General features: G+C 34.3%; 1 protein-coding gene across 2 annotated transcripts; it reads left to right on the top strand.

The window, feature by feature from the left end:
- The first annotated feature begins 3,644 nt into the window (after positions 1 to 3,644).
- LOC128218279 (interferon-related developmental regulator 2-like) lies at positions 3,645 to 14,259 on the top strand. Of its 2 annotated transcripts, none has more exons than XM_052925911.1 (12): positions 3,645 to 3,813; positions 4,265 to 4,384; positions 5,597 to 5,687; positions 8,266 to 8,346; positions 8,586 to 8,781; positions 9,710 to 9,760; positions 9,973 to 10,151; positions 10,575 to 10,683; positions 11,166 to 11,300; positions 11,871 to 11,999; positions 12,364 to 12,453; positions 12,838 to 14,259. In XM_052925911.1, the coding sequence occupies exons 1-12, from the start codon at positions 3,792 to 3,794 to the stop codon at positions 12,928 to 12,930; spliced, it is 1,296 nt and encodes a 431-aa protein (XP_052781871.1). In that variant the 5' UTR covers positions 3,645 to 3,791; the 3' UTR covers positions 12,931 to 14,259. The 2 variants fall into 2 exon arrangements, with proteins under 2 accessions (XP_052781871.1, XP_052781870.1); XM_052925910.1 differs by having other exon boundaries at positions 4,262 to 4,384.
- The last annotated feature ends 959 nt before the right edge of the window (positions 14,260 to 15,218 follow it).

Below are 15,218 nucleotides of genomic sequence, written 5' to 3'. Positions count from 1 at the left end.
TTGCGTGGTCACTCGTAAATACATTGGGTCCTACTAAACACTGCAAAACCTAGCAAAGCCAGTTTTATTTTTATCTATTTTATGAGTTTAATATATTTAGTTGGAAAAAAATGTATAATTTATTGCATATATTGTGTTAAATTTGTAAAATTACATTACTTCAAGATTGCAAAGTCCAGCAAAACCTAGCAAAGTCCGTTTTATTGTTATTTATTTTTATGAGTTTTATATATTTAGTTGGACAAATGTATAATTTATGGCAAATATTGTGTTAAATTTGTGAAATTACATTAGTTTAAGATTGCAAAGTCCAGCAAAGCCTAGCAAAGCCTACCAAAACCTAGCAAAGTCAAGCAAAGTCAGTTTTATTTTTATATGGAATTTAATTGCGACCCTCTATCCCGGTTACCCTTCTCTTGTAGTCATTTTTTTCTTAAGGGACAAGTAGTACCTATGGAATGTTACTACATCTTCTAATGCCGGCTGTGGTTCGATTAATTTGTTAATTCTTTTCCCCTTTACATGTGTTTCTTTGTACACTGTGTTGTCCTTTACTATGACCTGACATAAGCAATTGTTTGCACTTCCTTCATCTTTAATTATGCATTTTGTTCTTACCCCCCTTGATTTCTTATAGTCCCATACACAGCAGTCGTCCCAGTAATGTGCTGGTTTATTTGTCTGTCGGCGTTCTGCATTAACTGTATTATCCAACACAACATACACATTTTCCTTCTTACCGCAAGGCACCTTCGGCAAAGCCGGAATGTCCTTAACAATAATATTCATCAAGACATGCAGACAGCGGTCTCTTTCCTGGTAATGCATGTGCCATCTATGGCATTGCATGAAACATTACCAGGGGCGTCGTAATACACTTAGTAGACAAAATACACTTTCTATTTGTTCGACTGCACAGTATAACCACCACTGCACAAACAACCAAAATAAACTTATGCAAAAAGTTAAAATAAGCAACACTTAGTGACAAACAACCAAACTAAAATTATGCAAATAGATACACAAAGCAACACTAGACAACCAACCAAACTAAAATTATGCAAATAGTTACACAAAGCAACACTTAGTAGACAAACAACCAAAATAAACTTATGCAAATAGTAACTTTAAGCAGCGTTTCCCAAACTGCTGAACTAACACTACGTTGAGGGGAAATCCCAATTAAAAATTGATATGAATAACCCTTTTGATATTATATTTATTTAACCGATTAACACTTAAATCAATACAATACCACCAAAAATATCACCAAAAGACACCGATGCAATTTGTTAAATTAGGCAGAGTATCCAAAACTGCGCAAAAAAGTCACTAACAAATTACTGTCACAATTTCAATTCCTAAACAAAGTGTACGCAAATAGCAATAATGCCGAATTATCTTTAGCAGATATACTATGTTAATGAATTACTGAAAAATCTTACAGATTATATATGCAAAGAAAGGTACTTGGCAGGTGACATGTATGAAACTCGGTGCATTACGAAAACACAAATAATACGACATTTGTCAGGTGTCAAATGGCTTCAGGTGTCTTTTAATGCACAGAGCCTAACTGACACAGGCCATAAACAACATCGCATCCGGCCGCTGTCCAGTTTTCGGCCACTGAATACATTCACACCTCTGCCCACCCGTCCACAGCCAATGAGAATATTCACACCTCTTACATAATGTGGCCTGTATTCCTTGGCCAATGAAAATATTCCGTCCCGTCCCGCTCACTCCGCCTCCTTATAGGTTAAGCCAATCTAAATAATTCAGCGACAAAATGTAACTGACTTAGCTCTAATTTCTTTGACTTTGCTAGACTCAGGTAGTGTATCATGCACATATGCCTTATTCTCTTTATAATAAAATCATTTAATCTACAAAGACATCTTTTTGTATTTTAATATAACTTATGCGTGTTAATTCATTGACTTTGTTCAAAATTAAACTGACTTTGATTGACTTTGCTAGACATTGCTTGACTTTGCTATAATTTGCCTGACCTTGCTTGAATTAGATATTGTATCATGCATGTATTTTCGTTCTCATAAATTCTTTTAAAGACATCCTTTTGTATTTAAATATTACTTAAAAATGTTCATATATTGACTTTGTTAGGAATATATCTGACTTTGCTAGGCTTTGCTAGACTATGCTTCGGCTCGACCTTGCTCAACGTAGATTGAATTTGATATTGTAGCATGCAAGTATGCCTAATGTTCGTTCCCATAACAACAATTACTCAATAAAGACAACTTTTTTTAGATTTAAATCTTACTTATGAGTGTTAATTCATTGACTTTGTTCAAAATATCCCTGACTTTGTTAGAATTTGCTTGACCTTGCTCGACGTAGCTTGAATTAGAAATTGTATCGGGCAAGTATGCCTAATTTTCGATCTCATAAAGTCATTTATTCAACAAAGACATCCTTTTGTATTAAAATATTACTTAAAAATGTTAATAAATTGACTTTGTTAGGAATATATCTGACTTTGCTAGGCTTTGCTAGACTATGTTTCGGCTCGACCTTGCTCGACGTAGATTGAATTTGATATTGTAGCATGCAAGTATGCCTAATGTTCGTTCCCATAGCAACAATTACCCAATAAAGACAACTTTTTTAGATTTAAATCTTACTTATTCATGAGTGTTAATTCATTGACTTTGTTCAAAATATCCCTGACTTTGCTAGAATTTGCTTGACCTTGCTCGACGTAGCTTGAATTAGAAATTGTATCCCAAAGTATCCCAAATTTCGTTCCAATAACGTCAATTATCAACAAAGACATCCTTTTGTATTTGAATATTACTTCTGAGTGTTAATATATATTGACTTTGTTCAGAATAAATCTGAATTTGCTAGGCTTTGCTAGGCTTTTGAATAATGGAACAAGAACATCTTAGCTCGTCTTCTTCGATGGATTTTGCGTGGTTGCCGTCACTGACATGCAAAAACGTTAAGCTTTGCCATTACTAAAATCGTTCCAGATGTTCAAACGAGACTTTTTACGCATGCTGCCAGAATCTTTACACACCTGTATAGCCAGGACCATAACCCTGGCATTAGAATTGTTTGGGTTTCAAAATTTGGAGATATACCATGCATTTTAATTAAATAATTTCCTCTTCGATTCATATATGTTGCCATATAAAAACCATCATCGGCACCCAGGATATCATGACCTATATGATATAGGCCATGATTCGCTGGGGTGCCGAGGATAAACAAAACAAGGACATGTGTGTGCGTGTGCGTATGGCGTGCGTGCGTGCGTTCTTCTAGTTTATAGAGGCGTGTTTTTAAGTCAATATATAGATTCATATACCTCGGGGTCGCTGCGATGTGGCATTAAACAAGATAAGATAACGTTTATTTCCAATCATGGGTCATTTGAAGTAGTTGCTGGTTGATAACATTAAACATGCCTCCAATTCTTATCTGTGTAAAATGGAATGTAATATAATTATTGTATCAACCTGACGTATAGTCGTATATTATTGATGTACCGGACATAATATCGGTGATGTGTAAATATTAAATTAACGTTAACTTTTTAATATAATAGTATCATTTAACCATTAAATACCGTACCAGTCGTAAATCTATTTATAGATCAGTTCAACCTTGAACTTCCCTCAAACACCGAGGATGTCCATGTGGCCACATCAAATTTCTCGTTATTTTTCATATGTATTCGGTTTGGATTGCAATATACGAAGGTTAATGTGTTTAGGAAACTATAAACATTATAAAAGTGTAAATAATTTTAGAAAATAATGCCTAAAAATCGGAGGAAAGGTATGTGAAGTGTGTTGTTCTGATACTTGTTCAGTGTTGTTTACCGCCTTAGTCGCTGTCACGAACGCAATTTGTGTAGCACGTGATTCATGTATATAAGTGTTCCTCAACATACGGTTACAGTGAAATGTACCCTTTTTATGTATTATTATCAACTGAAGTTCACATAAAGTCGTTGTTTTTTTTACAATCGCCATTCAACAGCTGTTCGTATAAAAACTAGATGATCGCATTGGTCTGCATTATGAAGAAGTTAGTCACCCTCTATATTTAGGAATATGTTGCGAAATTCATAGTATTTATAGTGATCAATTGAATGTTGTGCAATTTATGGTATAAAAGTTAATGTTTACTAATTCAGAATCAAAAGGGGTAAAGCGCAGTATTTTAAAACAAGAAGATCACTAACGTTCCTTAATGAGAATAATGACAGGTGGTTGCATTTTAGCAGGAGGCCGGCGGTCAGTTGAGGCACGTTCTCTGCCCAGTGATGAAGAGTACGACACAGCCGACAACTGGAGTACAGCTAGTGTGCTGTCAGAGGACCAGACAGACAGTATTCCAGAAGAAGGTAAAAGTGTACATGATGATGGAGATCATCATACCTGAAGGCTGAAGTGTTTGGTATATTCTACCAGTCGACGAGTAGTTCTCAGACACTAGTAGTTCTTGGAAACTCACGATTTTCGACTCATTTTGGAAGTTACATATCAAGCACCTGATTAAATCAATCAGGTTTTTGAAAAGTTTCAGCTTTTCATTAGGAAAGGATTAGAAGACATTAAATTCAAAAAGTTTCTACAAAATCGTACACCTAACATTTTACTTCTGCTGGGAATCACAATTGTAGTGCGCAGGCGCTAAAGGCACAGCTTAAAATATGGGCAGCAGTTAGGGGTACGATTTGTTAGGCATACTACCTTATTTGAGCGCTTACATTAACATGTGCTAAAAATAGATACCACTTATTTAAGTTTCATGTATATATGTAAAAGTAGATTATTTTTTAATGAAAAATCATAAGATATTTATTACACACGGTTTTGAATATTCCACTTTTAAATATATTAAATAAAAAAATGCTTCAGCTCATGTTTCCTGGTTTTGTTGATAATTTAAGGGAGTGTCCGAGAACTTCTTTTGTTGATCTAAAATTTGACCCCTTTTGAGCACCTCATTCGGAGCCTACAAGAATGGACTAAAGTTGCTTAATTTCACTTGATTTTGCTGCTATTATGGAAAAAAAACATGATATTATATATTCAAATAAGTTCCCTTGTCTGATTAATGAGAACTGGCATACTGGGAAAATATTTTGCTTTTGCTACTTTCGTGACGCAACAATATGTACGTGAGGGATTTGCCAAATAAAAAACAGGGATGCTAATTTTCCTCGTTTTAGCCGATATTAGTCTTTTTTTGGCCACAAAACTTTTCAAAATTGTTGCTTTTTATCTGATCTATACAAAATAGACTTTAGTATATATTGTGATTGGGATACTCCTATATTTTTTACTGGATTCCTCCTTTTTAACATTTTTATGTTTGTATCCCTGTAAAAAAAAATGTAAAAAAATGTCCACATACAATTATTTGGACTATCAATTATCTATGATATGTTATCAAAAACCTTTACTTAGACTTGATTTTTAATGTATGAATTTTAAGGAAAGTGTGTATTTTTACATGTCTTGTAATCTATATTTTGGCAGTCTGTTAACATTCAAGAGTTTTAGAATTAGACACAAAAATAAACTTTAACAATTAACTAATGATTTTGCAGACAAAGATGGTGAGGAATGTGACGAGTCAGGGTCTCAAGAGCATTTTGAGGACAAGTTGAAAGATGCAATAGAAGGACTATCACAGAAAAGGTACATACCATAACTATTATATTAATTGCCCATGCTCTAATAATCGCTCCTCCCCCATCGGTCTGAAAACAACCAATTTTGTGGCCCCCTTTGCACCCCCCTCCCCCATTTTTATTTTCTTTGAAAAAATGCATACCTTTCAAACAACCTGATTTCCTGCTTTATGTATGATTTTACATCCCTTTTATTTGTCTTTTATGTCCAAATATTTATACAAACATGAAAAAAGTTTTGTCAGCGGCTGACGAAGTCCTTCCGGAATATGTCTCAATAGTTTCGCGATTTTTAGCTCGTCAATTTGAAGAATATGAAGAGCTATACTACTCACCCAAGCGTCGGCGTCACATTGGTTAAGGTTTTGCATGTAAGCAACTTTTAAGTCATTATCTCAGTAAATACATCATGTATTGCATTAAAACTTTGGAATGTATTCCCAACTATCTAACTTACTTAATTAATGAAGTTAGATAAACTCTAGTTTGCATTTAATGCAAATAATGGGCATTTATTTTATTTAGGTTTTGCATGTACACACACATAGGTTAATTTCTCAGCACCTACTTGATCTATTGCAATAAGACTTTATACAATGGTACTCAACTATCCAACCTACTTAATTAACCAAGTAAGATAACTCTTGTTTGCATTTAATGCAAATAATGGGCCTTTATTATTTGACTTAGAATTTCTGGTTAAGGTTTTGTATTGTAAATTTCGCAGCAACTACTTTATCTATTGCATTAAGACTTTAGACAATGGTACTCAACCCATCCAATCTACTTAAATAACCAACTTACCAAGTAAGATATCTCTAGTTTGCATTTAATTCAAATTATGGCCCTTTTTTATTCCACATTGAAATTCAAATACATCATGTATTGCAGTGAAACTTCATACACAGGCTCGCAACCATTTAACCTTCTTAATTAATCAGGAAAGATAACTCTATCTTGCATATTATATAATTTTTGCCCCTTGATTATGCATCTTAGAAATTATGGTTTAAGTTTTGCATGTTAGCACCCATAGGTTAATATCTCAGCAACTACTTCATGTATTGCATTGAGACTTTATACAATGGTACTCAACCACCCAACCTACTTGAATATCCAAGTAAGATAACTGTATTTTGCAAATTATGGCCCTTTATTATTAATTCTGCATGTAACCACATTTATGATAATATCTCAGCAAATACATCATGTATTGCATTGAAATCTAATCTAAGTTTACAGTGATCTACATGTATGTTTTGCCAAAACTTTTCAATCCTTACACTGAAAAGCAGCGGAATAGTCGAGCGCACTGTCTCTGTGACAGCTCTTGTTTACAATAATGGTACAGTCTCTAATTAACACCCATCCTCTACTTTAAACTCTGGTACCATTCTAATAAACACCTGGGCTATAAATAAATTAGTTACTGTACATGAATGGTAGATTGGAACTGTAATTATATTCAATTATGTGTACAAATTGCATCTGGTAGTGATCTGATATCATGGAAATACACTTTGACATTATTTTTTCAGTTTGATATCATTCAGCTGCTATCTCTGTGCTGTATATATACTATTTGTACTATATATGTATCATAGACGTTGGTTATCAGTTTAACATTCTTCACATCATTTTCACAAGTTATATCATTTTTGACTTAAGTTAAGTACAGTGGAAACTCACAAAACTGGACAAGGTCAAAATTTCCGGTTCAGTGAGGATTTCGGTTTAGTGGGGATTTGATGTACGGGGTAAGTTTACTCAAAATATTAACTGAGTTAACCTTTAAAGTCTTTTGTCCTCTATTCTCCGACGTTTAAATGGAGGTTGAGACATGATTAAAGCACTTGCAAAAGTGATAAGCATAATTAAACATTTCTGCGTTTTTATAATCATCTTTTTTCCAAGTCTTGAAATAAAACAACTCACTTAATTTAATGCTTGTTTAGTATGTTTAGTATGTTTGTGATTTGATTAACGCACCGCTCTAATTTGATTCAATCCATAGAAGTCTTTAGATAAAACAACCCTCCAAAATGATCACTAAATATCCGTTTCTAGTTCTTTATTTTCTGCAACAAACAAATAAATGTTTCAATCAATTTTCTTTTCACAAGTTTGATTATCGTTTGATTATTGCGCGACAGTCAATCCACAGCGCAATCATCATTATCGAGTTAACGCAACATCACAGGTGTAATATTTAACGACGCACCGCCTGTCAAAACAAAGTGACACGCGATTCGCGAATTCCTAATACACAAAATTATTTTGACATGTTTGAACAAATAAACGTCTGGTTTTGTGAGGTAAAATTACGTTGACAACTAACAAATTTTCTCGATTTTTTTGTCCGGAATTCGGTGGTTCCGGTTTTGTAGAGATTTTTTTGCATTTAAAATAGAAGGGGAAAAACGGGACTCTGAAAAAAGTCCGGTATCCTGAGGATTCCGGTTTTGTGGAGATCCTGTTTAGTGAGTTTCCACTGTATTATGACAAAACAAGTCTTTTCATTTTGGTCATGCTATCAGGAGTTGCATTACTTCTTTCTTTTTAAAACCTTTCTTTTCTGTGTCTAGTGCTCAGGGAAGGAAGAACTGTCTAGAAGGACTGATCAAGGCTTTCTCCAAGAAGTACCTCATTGACTTTTTGGCAGACAGGTAGGTGTTGCTGAAATGATGCCTATTATGCTAGAGCTGTAGATGGTATTCTTTATGATGGAGATCATACTTTTTAAGTTGCGGAATTGAGTTTGTCTACATGTATGTGATGGGTTTAATTGAAATAGCACATTATTGTTATGGACACTTTACATACTTTTAATAAAAAGTTCTTGTTTATTTCTGACCATCGTTTACCACACTGCGTATGCGATCAAGTTTCTATTTCCCCAAATCAGGAAAGTGACAGTGTCTGATGGAGTCATCCGATGTTTGCGAAAGGGGAAGGGGGATGAGCAGACCCTGGCTGCCCGCTCTCTTGCCATGCTGTGTATTCAGCTGGCCCAGGATGCGGAAGAGATAATGGCGGACGTGAAGCCTGTCCTTCTTACTATCCTAGCTGACAATTCTGCAAACTTAAAGGCCAGAGGAGAGGTACAATGTTTTACACATTGCTTTATATTTCAATTAGAAAATTGTTCAAATACATTTAATTAATTGTTTTTGTATCTACAAGGCCTTGAATATGTTATTTAAGGAAGATTGCTTGTTTTGGGCCTCAAGGGTGGTCAGTGTATTGTTAAGACCACAAAACCAAACAGAGAAAGAGAAACCAGCAACAAATGTGTAACTCCATCAACAATCAATTACATAACACTTCTATAATAGGAATTTCAAAAAAAACAATGTAAGCTTTCAAATACCTAGAGTAAAGAATCAGTCAGACAGTTCACAACATATCTTCATTGATCTTAATTTTGAATTTCCACAGAATTAAATCCACATGAAACACTGAACACAATTTGTGAGCACTGATAAGATCAAACAAAGGTTAAAATGTAATCCTCACAGGATAATTAAAATGAAACCAAGACATTAGAAAAAGTTCTAGCAGTGGTAAAATTTCATAAAGACTTGTTATATTTTTTAAGAAACTTACAAAAGACCCTAGATCAGAAGATTTTGCCCTTGTAAACAAAATGTAAATGTTCCACTACATTCCACAAACATCAGCAGGAATACCCAACTTTCTCTCAAACTCTAAACATGGAATAAATAGGATTTTTGAGAACATTCTAAAGAAATCCTGACCTAAAAATACTAAAAATAAAAAGGAAAACATAGTTTAGTTTAATAAATCTAGTCACCATGCTGATACAGCTAGATTATTAAATTATAACATTTTGAATTTAAAATTCATTTTCATTCATGTAACAGTATTAAATCTTCTTTTCATATTGCAACTCATTAAATATCTGGAAATATATGGACTTTGTTGAATCTGAAGGCTGATAATTGTAATGTATATTAATGTATGATCATTATAACAATAATTATATCAAAATGTGTGTTTGCATTTCAGTGTGCCATAGCTGTTGCCATGTGTGCTTTCATCACATGTATGGAATTTGAGGTAGGTGTGTAGCTCACTTAGTAAAACTGTGAAGAAAAAATGCATTTATTTAATTAAATTGAATCTTTATAGATGTAAATAGAGATGGTTATTACATTAACTTAGAGACTTTAATATAGACCTATTAAATTATTAGTATCATCGTCTTGCTCACAGTAAAATTGCTAAGAAAACGTATGGTTAGTGTATGTGCCTTATCTTTTACAATGCAGGATGTTGTAAGTACTATGGAGGCCCTGGAGAACATCTTCAGGCTGTCCTTTCGGAAGGGTGACAAGTCAATCCCTACCCACAGTCCGGAGGTATCCCGCCTGCACGGCGTAGCACTGACGGCCTGGTGCCTCCTCCTATCCATAGCTCCCCAGTACCACATAGACAAAGTGGTCGCAAAGTGAGTCAAGACTGACTGTCTTTGCATGTATGCTTCATTTAAAGAATGCAGATTAGTGCATTATATTAGATACAGTTATTCCCACATATCAAAATATAAATGGAATTTAAAAACCGTATCGAAAATTTTGCCAACTAATTGAGCCTATGATGACCTTACACAGACCTGTACAGAAGAGACTGTTGATAGAAAACATAAAAAGCAACTGAGGCTCAAGTATCAAATGTGTAGCCAGTTCCTGAGAATTTTCCTAAATTGCACATATTATTTTCAATATCTATAACAATCTGCAGTTCTGAAGTCAAACATGGGATAGAAATTGTTTTAATCTTTCTTGGTTATATTCAGAATGTTAGTCATTGATTTTAAATAGCATTTTCTATAGAGGGATTCGAGTATATAGTCGTGGTTACACCTTTGCAGGTACCTGAGCAAGTTACCAGACCTGCTGGAGAGTCAGGATGTGGACCTGAGGATTGTGGCAGGGGAGACAATAGCCCTCTTCTATGAGCTGGGCAGGGAGGAGGATGAGGTAAGATTTACCATGTCTAATAAGAAAGAAAATATATTTATGTATGTGTAAATATATATATCATATGTAATCTATTAAAATAAAGTTTTCACATTCTCACATCTAAATTTTAATGAAAGATCCAAGATCTGTATCCTCTTAATGGTTGTCATTGATTTTATTTACGCAGCCAGCATGAGCATTTTACATCTTGCCAAGTAATTGAAACTTAATTTATTAAGCTGATAAAACCAATATACATGTATAATAACAATCTAAAGGTCAAAAATATTATCTTACTCTGACAGCAAAAATCATTTGTAAATTTATGAAGGAGAAATAACAAGTTAGTTTGGAAACTGTTTTGAATTGGTGAATCAGAATGCTTTTCATTCTCTCAAATCTGTACTGGTCGTATCGTTGTATGATTTTAGAAATATTTATGCTTTTCACGAAGATCTTAAGTTTGCTGACTGCTAAGTGTGTGTGTTTTGTAATTGCAGGAGTTTCAGAGTGCCAGCATGGTCCAGCTGTGTGAGTCTTTGCGACGTCTTTCCACGGAATCACACAAGTATGTGGCCAAGAAGGACCGCAGACACCAGAAGTCAAGCTTCCGGGACATTCTCAGGGCTGTTCAGGTATACAGCGCTGCATTTGGTCTTTAAAACCATGCAACAAGCATTGAAGTAGTTAGTACTGCCATACCATTAGGAATCATATGAGCCTATGATGACATCTCACAGACCTGTACAGAACAGACTTGATTGAAACTTTTTTGACTGAGGCTCAGTTAAGACAGCTTCTCGTTTAATAATGTAGTTGTATTCTATATGTTTATTATATACATAGTACGATTTTACAACCTCTTTGAAATGTTTGAAGCGTTTCCCTGCTGAATGAATCCATATGTTGTCTCTAAGAACATAAAATGTTTGTAATCAGAAACACTAGTTTAAACCTTTGGTGAAAATTCTATATTTCCTAGGAGGGTTAGGCGCCGGGGATTGTGGTGAATAAGTCCATATGTTGTCTCTAAGAACATAAAATGTTTGTAATCAGAAACACTAGTTTAAACCTTTGGTGTATTCCTAGGAAGGTGAGGCGCTGGGGGTTATGGTGAATAAATCCATATTTTTTCTCTAAGGACATGAAATGTTTACTATCAAATCACAAGCTATAACTTTTGGTGTAAATTCTATTTTTCCTAGGAGGGTGAGGCGCCCGAGGTTGTGGTGAAGTTTGGTCCAGAGTGCCTTGAGATGTACACTTGGGTAAAGAAGGTCCAGTACAGTGCTTTCTGTCAGGCCATCAGCTCTGGCGTATACCAACACCTACAGGTACTTGCAGTCTCAAATTTTAAGTCAAACCTGGGAAATTTACCATAATGTTTGTTGGAAAGAAGTTTTTGTAAATAACACAAATTACCGTTACTTGTATATTTGATTTCTCCGTTAGAACAAAGTAAGTTAGTAGTTAAGAAACTTTGAGCGATGGGTAGATGGAAGAAAAAACATAAAATCATCTGCAGTGTTGCTTTAATAGTATAGTTGTCACATGATATAAATAAAGCATTTCTTTAAACTTCATCTTATGATGACATTATACAGCCTGTTTAGGACAAAATGAATATTTGTTTCAAACTTTACCTATCTGTATGTGGACCTTCGCCACAAATAATAAACGAAAGATGTCTTGTTCCAGTGGAATCCGATGGTTCGGGAGGTGTTTGGACTGGGGGCTCCACTCCTCGTCTCCAGTCTTCCCAGCAACAAACCCACCAAGTGGGAGAGGGTCAGTTTATTAGCTGATTTGTATTCTGCTTTATAATAGTAATTAGCTCACCCAGCCCTTTATCTCATGTTTTCTGGAAAAGTGAACTGTCCTGTTCGAAAACTTTTTTGAACCAGTAAGTGAATTCAAAATAAAAATTCAGCTATCAGTTTCAGCAAACGTTTGGAGGTCAGACAATTTTTGTATAAGTGATTCACATATAGTCACTTGTAACATAATAATACAAATAAAGTGTTACCATGTTATGTGTAAATTACAATTCGAGTCAAAGTTAAATGTAAACTTTGGTAGCTTAACATAAACATGAACTTTGTAGTATATTATTGCTCAATGTTCATCAATTAACATTTCATGGAATAATTCTTCATTACTTTATTGTTACAGACAATGTACAATGCTGCTGCCTTCAAAGCAAGAACAAAGGCGCGGGCCAAGTTCCGAGATAAGCGGGCTGTGACAATGAGTGGGACTGAATGAGGATAGTCTTGTACATAGCTACCCAGTTGTGAACTGTGTTAATCTCAACATACAGATTTATTTATTATCTTGAATGCAGTGATAACTGTTGTACCATATTATTAAAATGGCAAGTGTGGCTGTGCTATACAGAGCAATGAATTGTGTGACAGATAGTGTACATGAACTGAAACACATGGATGTTGTACCTTTATATCTGATGTAAACAAATCATCTGCTTGCAGTTAAAAGGAACGCCTCAAAAGTGAAAAAACGTTATTTTTGTAATGGTAATAATATGGAAATGCTGTATTTGTATGAATGCATGGAGACCATTGGGCTAAAGGGCAAACAGAGAGTGTGAAACATGCATTTATTCTTGTATCGTTTTGCATGAAGTGTATAGTGTTGTACTGCAGTGAACATATTAATTGAATGTTTTGTTTTATTCTATTTTAACCAGCTGTTAACACCAGCCCCTCGTTGTGTCTTATGTTATCTTCTTTCTAGCATTTACAACCTGCTTTGTATTTGTAATTGTTTTGATTAAGTTCTTTGTATTTGCTTTTTTTCGTTGTCAAGTTCTATGCACTCATGCATAAGGCCAAAATTGTGTACATCCTATTTAGTAAACCATTATTTGTTTTATTTAAACATGATGTGGTCATATGTAGTTGCAAGTTATATAAGGACAGTCTACACTTAATTTAAATCAAAACTCGTATTTACTTCATTCTTTATAATATGCGTTTGAAAGTCATGACATTTTTATGTCTGTCCATTATTATACATGGCTGTGCATTGTGAAGAAAGCATGTATTTTATCATATCTGTGATTATTTCGATCCTGCTTTTATCTGATACCAGTTGTACATTTTGTACTTTGAAGTAAACATGTTTATGCCCTCAACAAGATCATTTCTCCAAATTAGTTGTATACATTTTGGATCACAATATTTCAAATTTACAAAGCTGTAAGCTGGGACTGTTTGATAAATAAAGCACAAGACAATGTTAAAACTAATTTAATTTGGTCATCAGCCAACTGATGATTCTTTGATTATTAGTAGATATAATTGATTTAATGGTCTTTGTTTAATATTTTGGCAATCAATTGTATATGTGAAAATTCTGTAAGCTCAGCCAGGGTGTAGTATATTTGAGAAATGTACCCTGGCATGTTTAAATCACAATAAATACCAGACTTTACATAAACACCATATGATGGAAATTTACTGCCAATTTATGTGAATCATTTTTCACTTGTGTTAGTATGTAAATAACATACTTTTTAAACTAAATCTGATTTTTTTTTTTTTATGTGACAGAAATAAAATGATAACATGATAACCTTGTGTCTTTATTTCTTGCTTATATACAAGTCACATTTATGTTGTCAGTATGAAATAAGGATTTATAGCGATGACTGTAATATGATATATGGACGTTTAAGATTTCCTCAGTAAATAATGATGTAGATTGTTTGAGTTATGCAAAATCTTAACGGTTAAAACATAACTAGCTAGCTGTTGTAGAAAAGTGCTCACAAAGTGTTGTCAAGTGTCACCAGTCCTATCACTTCGTCTTTAGTACTGGTTGGGTATTTCTGTTAAATTTACTTTCAAGTTGACAGGGCTCAAGATTGCTAAGTAAGAAGTCTGTGGCTCCAGAGTAGAGTTAAGGTGTTGATTTTGCACTTCTGTTTGATAACGAAATTATTAAAGAAAAATGAAAATCAAAAGGTGGCATTTTATAAATCACAGTGAACACTGCTTAAAGCAGAAACTCGCATGAATGAGATTGTTTAAATCCGTTTTCACAACTTTCGCCTATTTTTTTTTATTAATTGAGTCGTCGGCAATCTTACGAGCACTGAAAATGTCCAAATTTGGTGAAAATTTCACTGCGAGAACTTGAAATGTGTGCAAAGATGTGTAGAACTGCCCCATTTGATGCTAAGAATGCCATTTGAGTCCAGGTTCAGTTGAAAAACCTCAAAGAATGGCATTTTGGGCCAAAACACCTTAGAAAATACAGACGCACAGGCACTTGGGTGACAGGCAGTGAAACTGGAAAACCTGACACAGACTATCAGATTGAGCTAGTTTTGGGTGTATTTATGTATGAAGGACTAATCGAAAGTGTTTTTCATAAAAAAAATGCAGGGAAGGGTATAGTTAAAAGGGACCAAACAGCTTTGTTTAAAAAGTGTCATTTTTGGCAAGAAATGTATTGTATTTCACTATTTCTGGCAATTTTTCACAATTAAATGCATTTATCTTGTCCGGTTGATCAAAATATGCTATTTT

The sequence above is a fragment of the Mya arenaria genome, chromosome 14 (genome assembly GCF_026914265.1).
Source record: "Mya arenaria isolate MELC-2E11 chromosome 14, ASM2691426v1".
Taxonomy (NCBI): Eukaryota; Metazoa; Mollusca; class Bivalvia; order Myida; family Myidae; genus Mya; species Mya arenaria.
Note: the sequence above shows the minus strand (reverse complement) of the source record. Positions and strands in the feature narration are given on the sequence as shown.

What these genes read in the sequence shown, in the direction of transcription:
- LOC128218279 (XM_052925910.1), top strand. Translation starts at nt 3,792, where the DNA reads ATGCCTAAAAATCGGAGGAAAG. An exon ending in ATTGACTTTTTGGCAGACAG is followed by an intron (nt 8,347 to 8,585) that starts GTAGGTGTTGCT and finishes TCCCCAAATCAG; the next exon opens with GAAAGTGACAGTGTCTGATG. An exon ending in ATAGACAAAGTGGTCGCAAA is followed by an intron (nt 10,152 to 10,574) that starts GTGAGTCAAGAC and finishes ACACCTTTGCAG; the next exon opens with GTACCTGAGCAAGTTACCAG.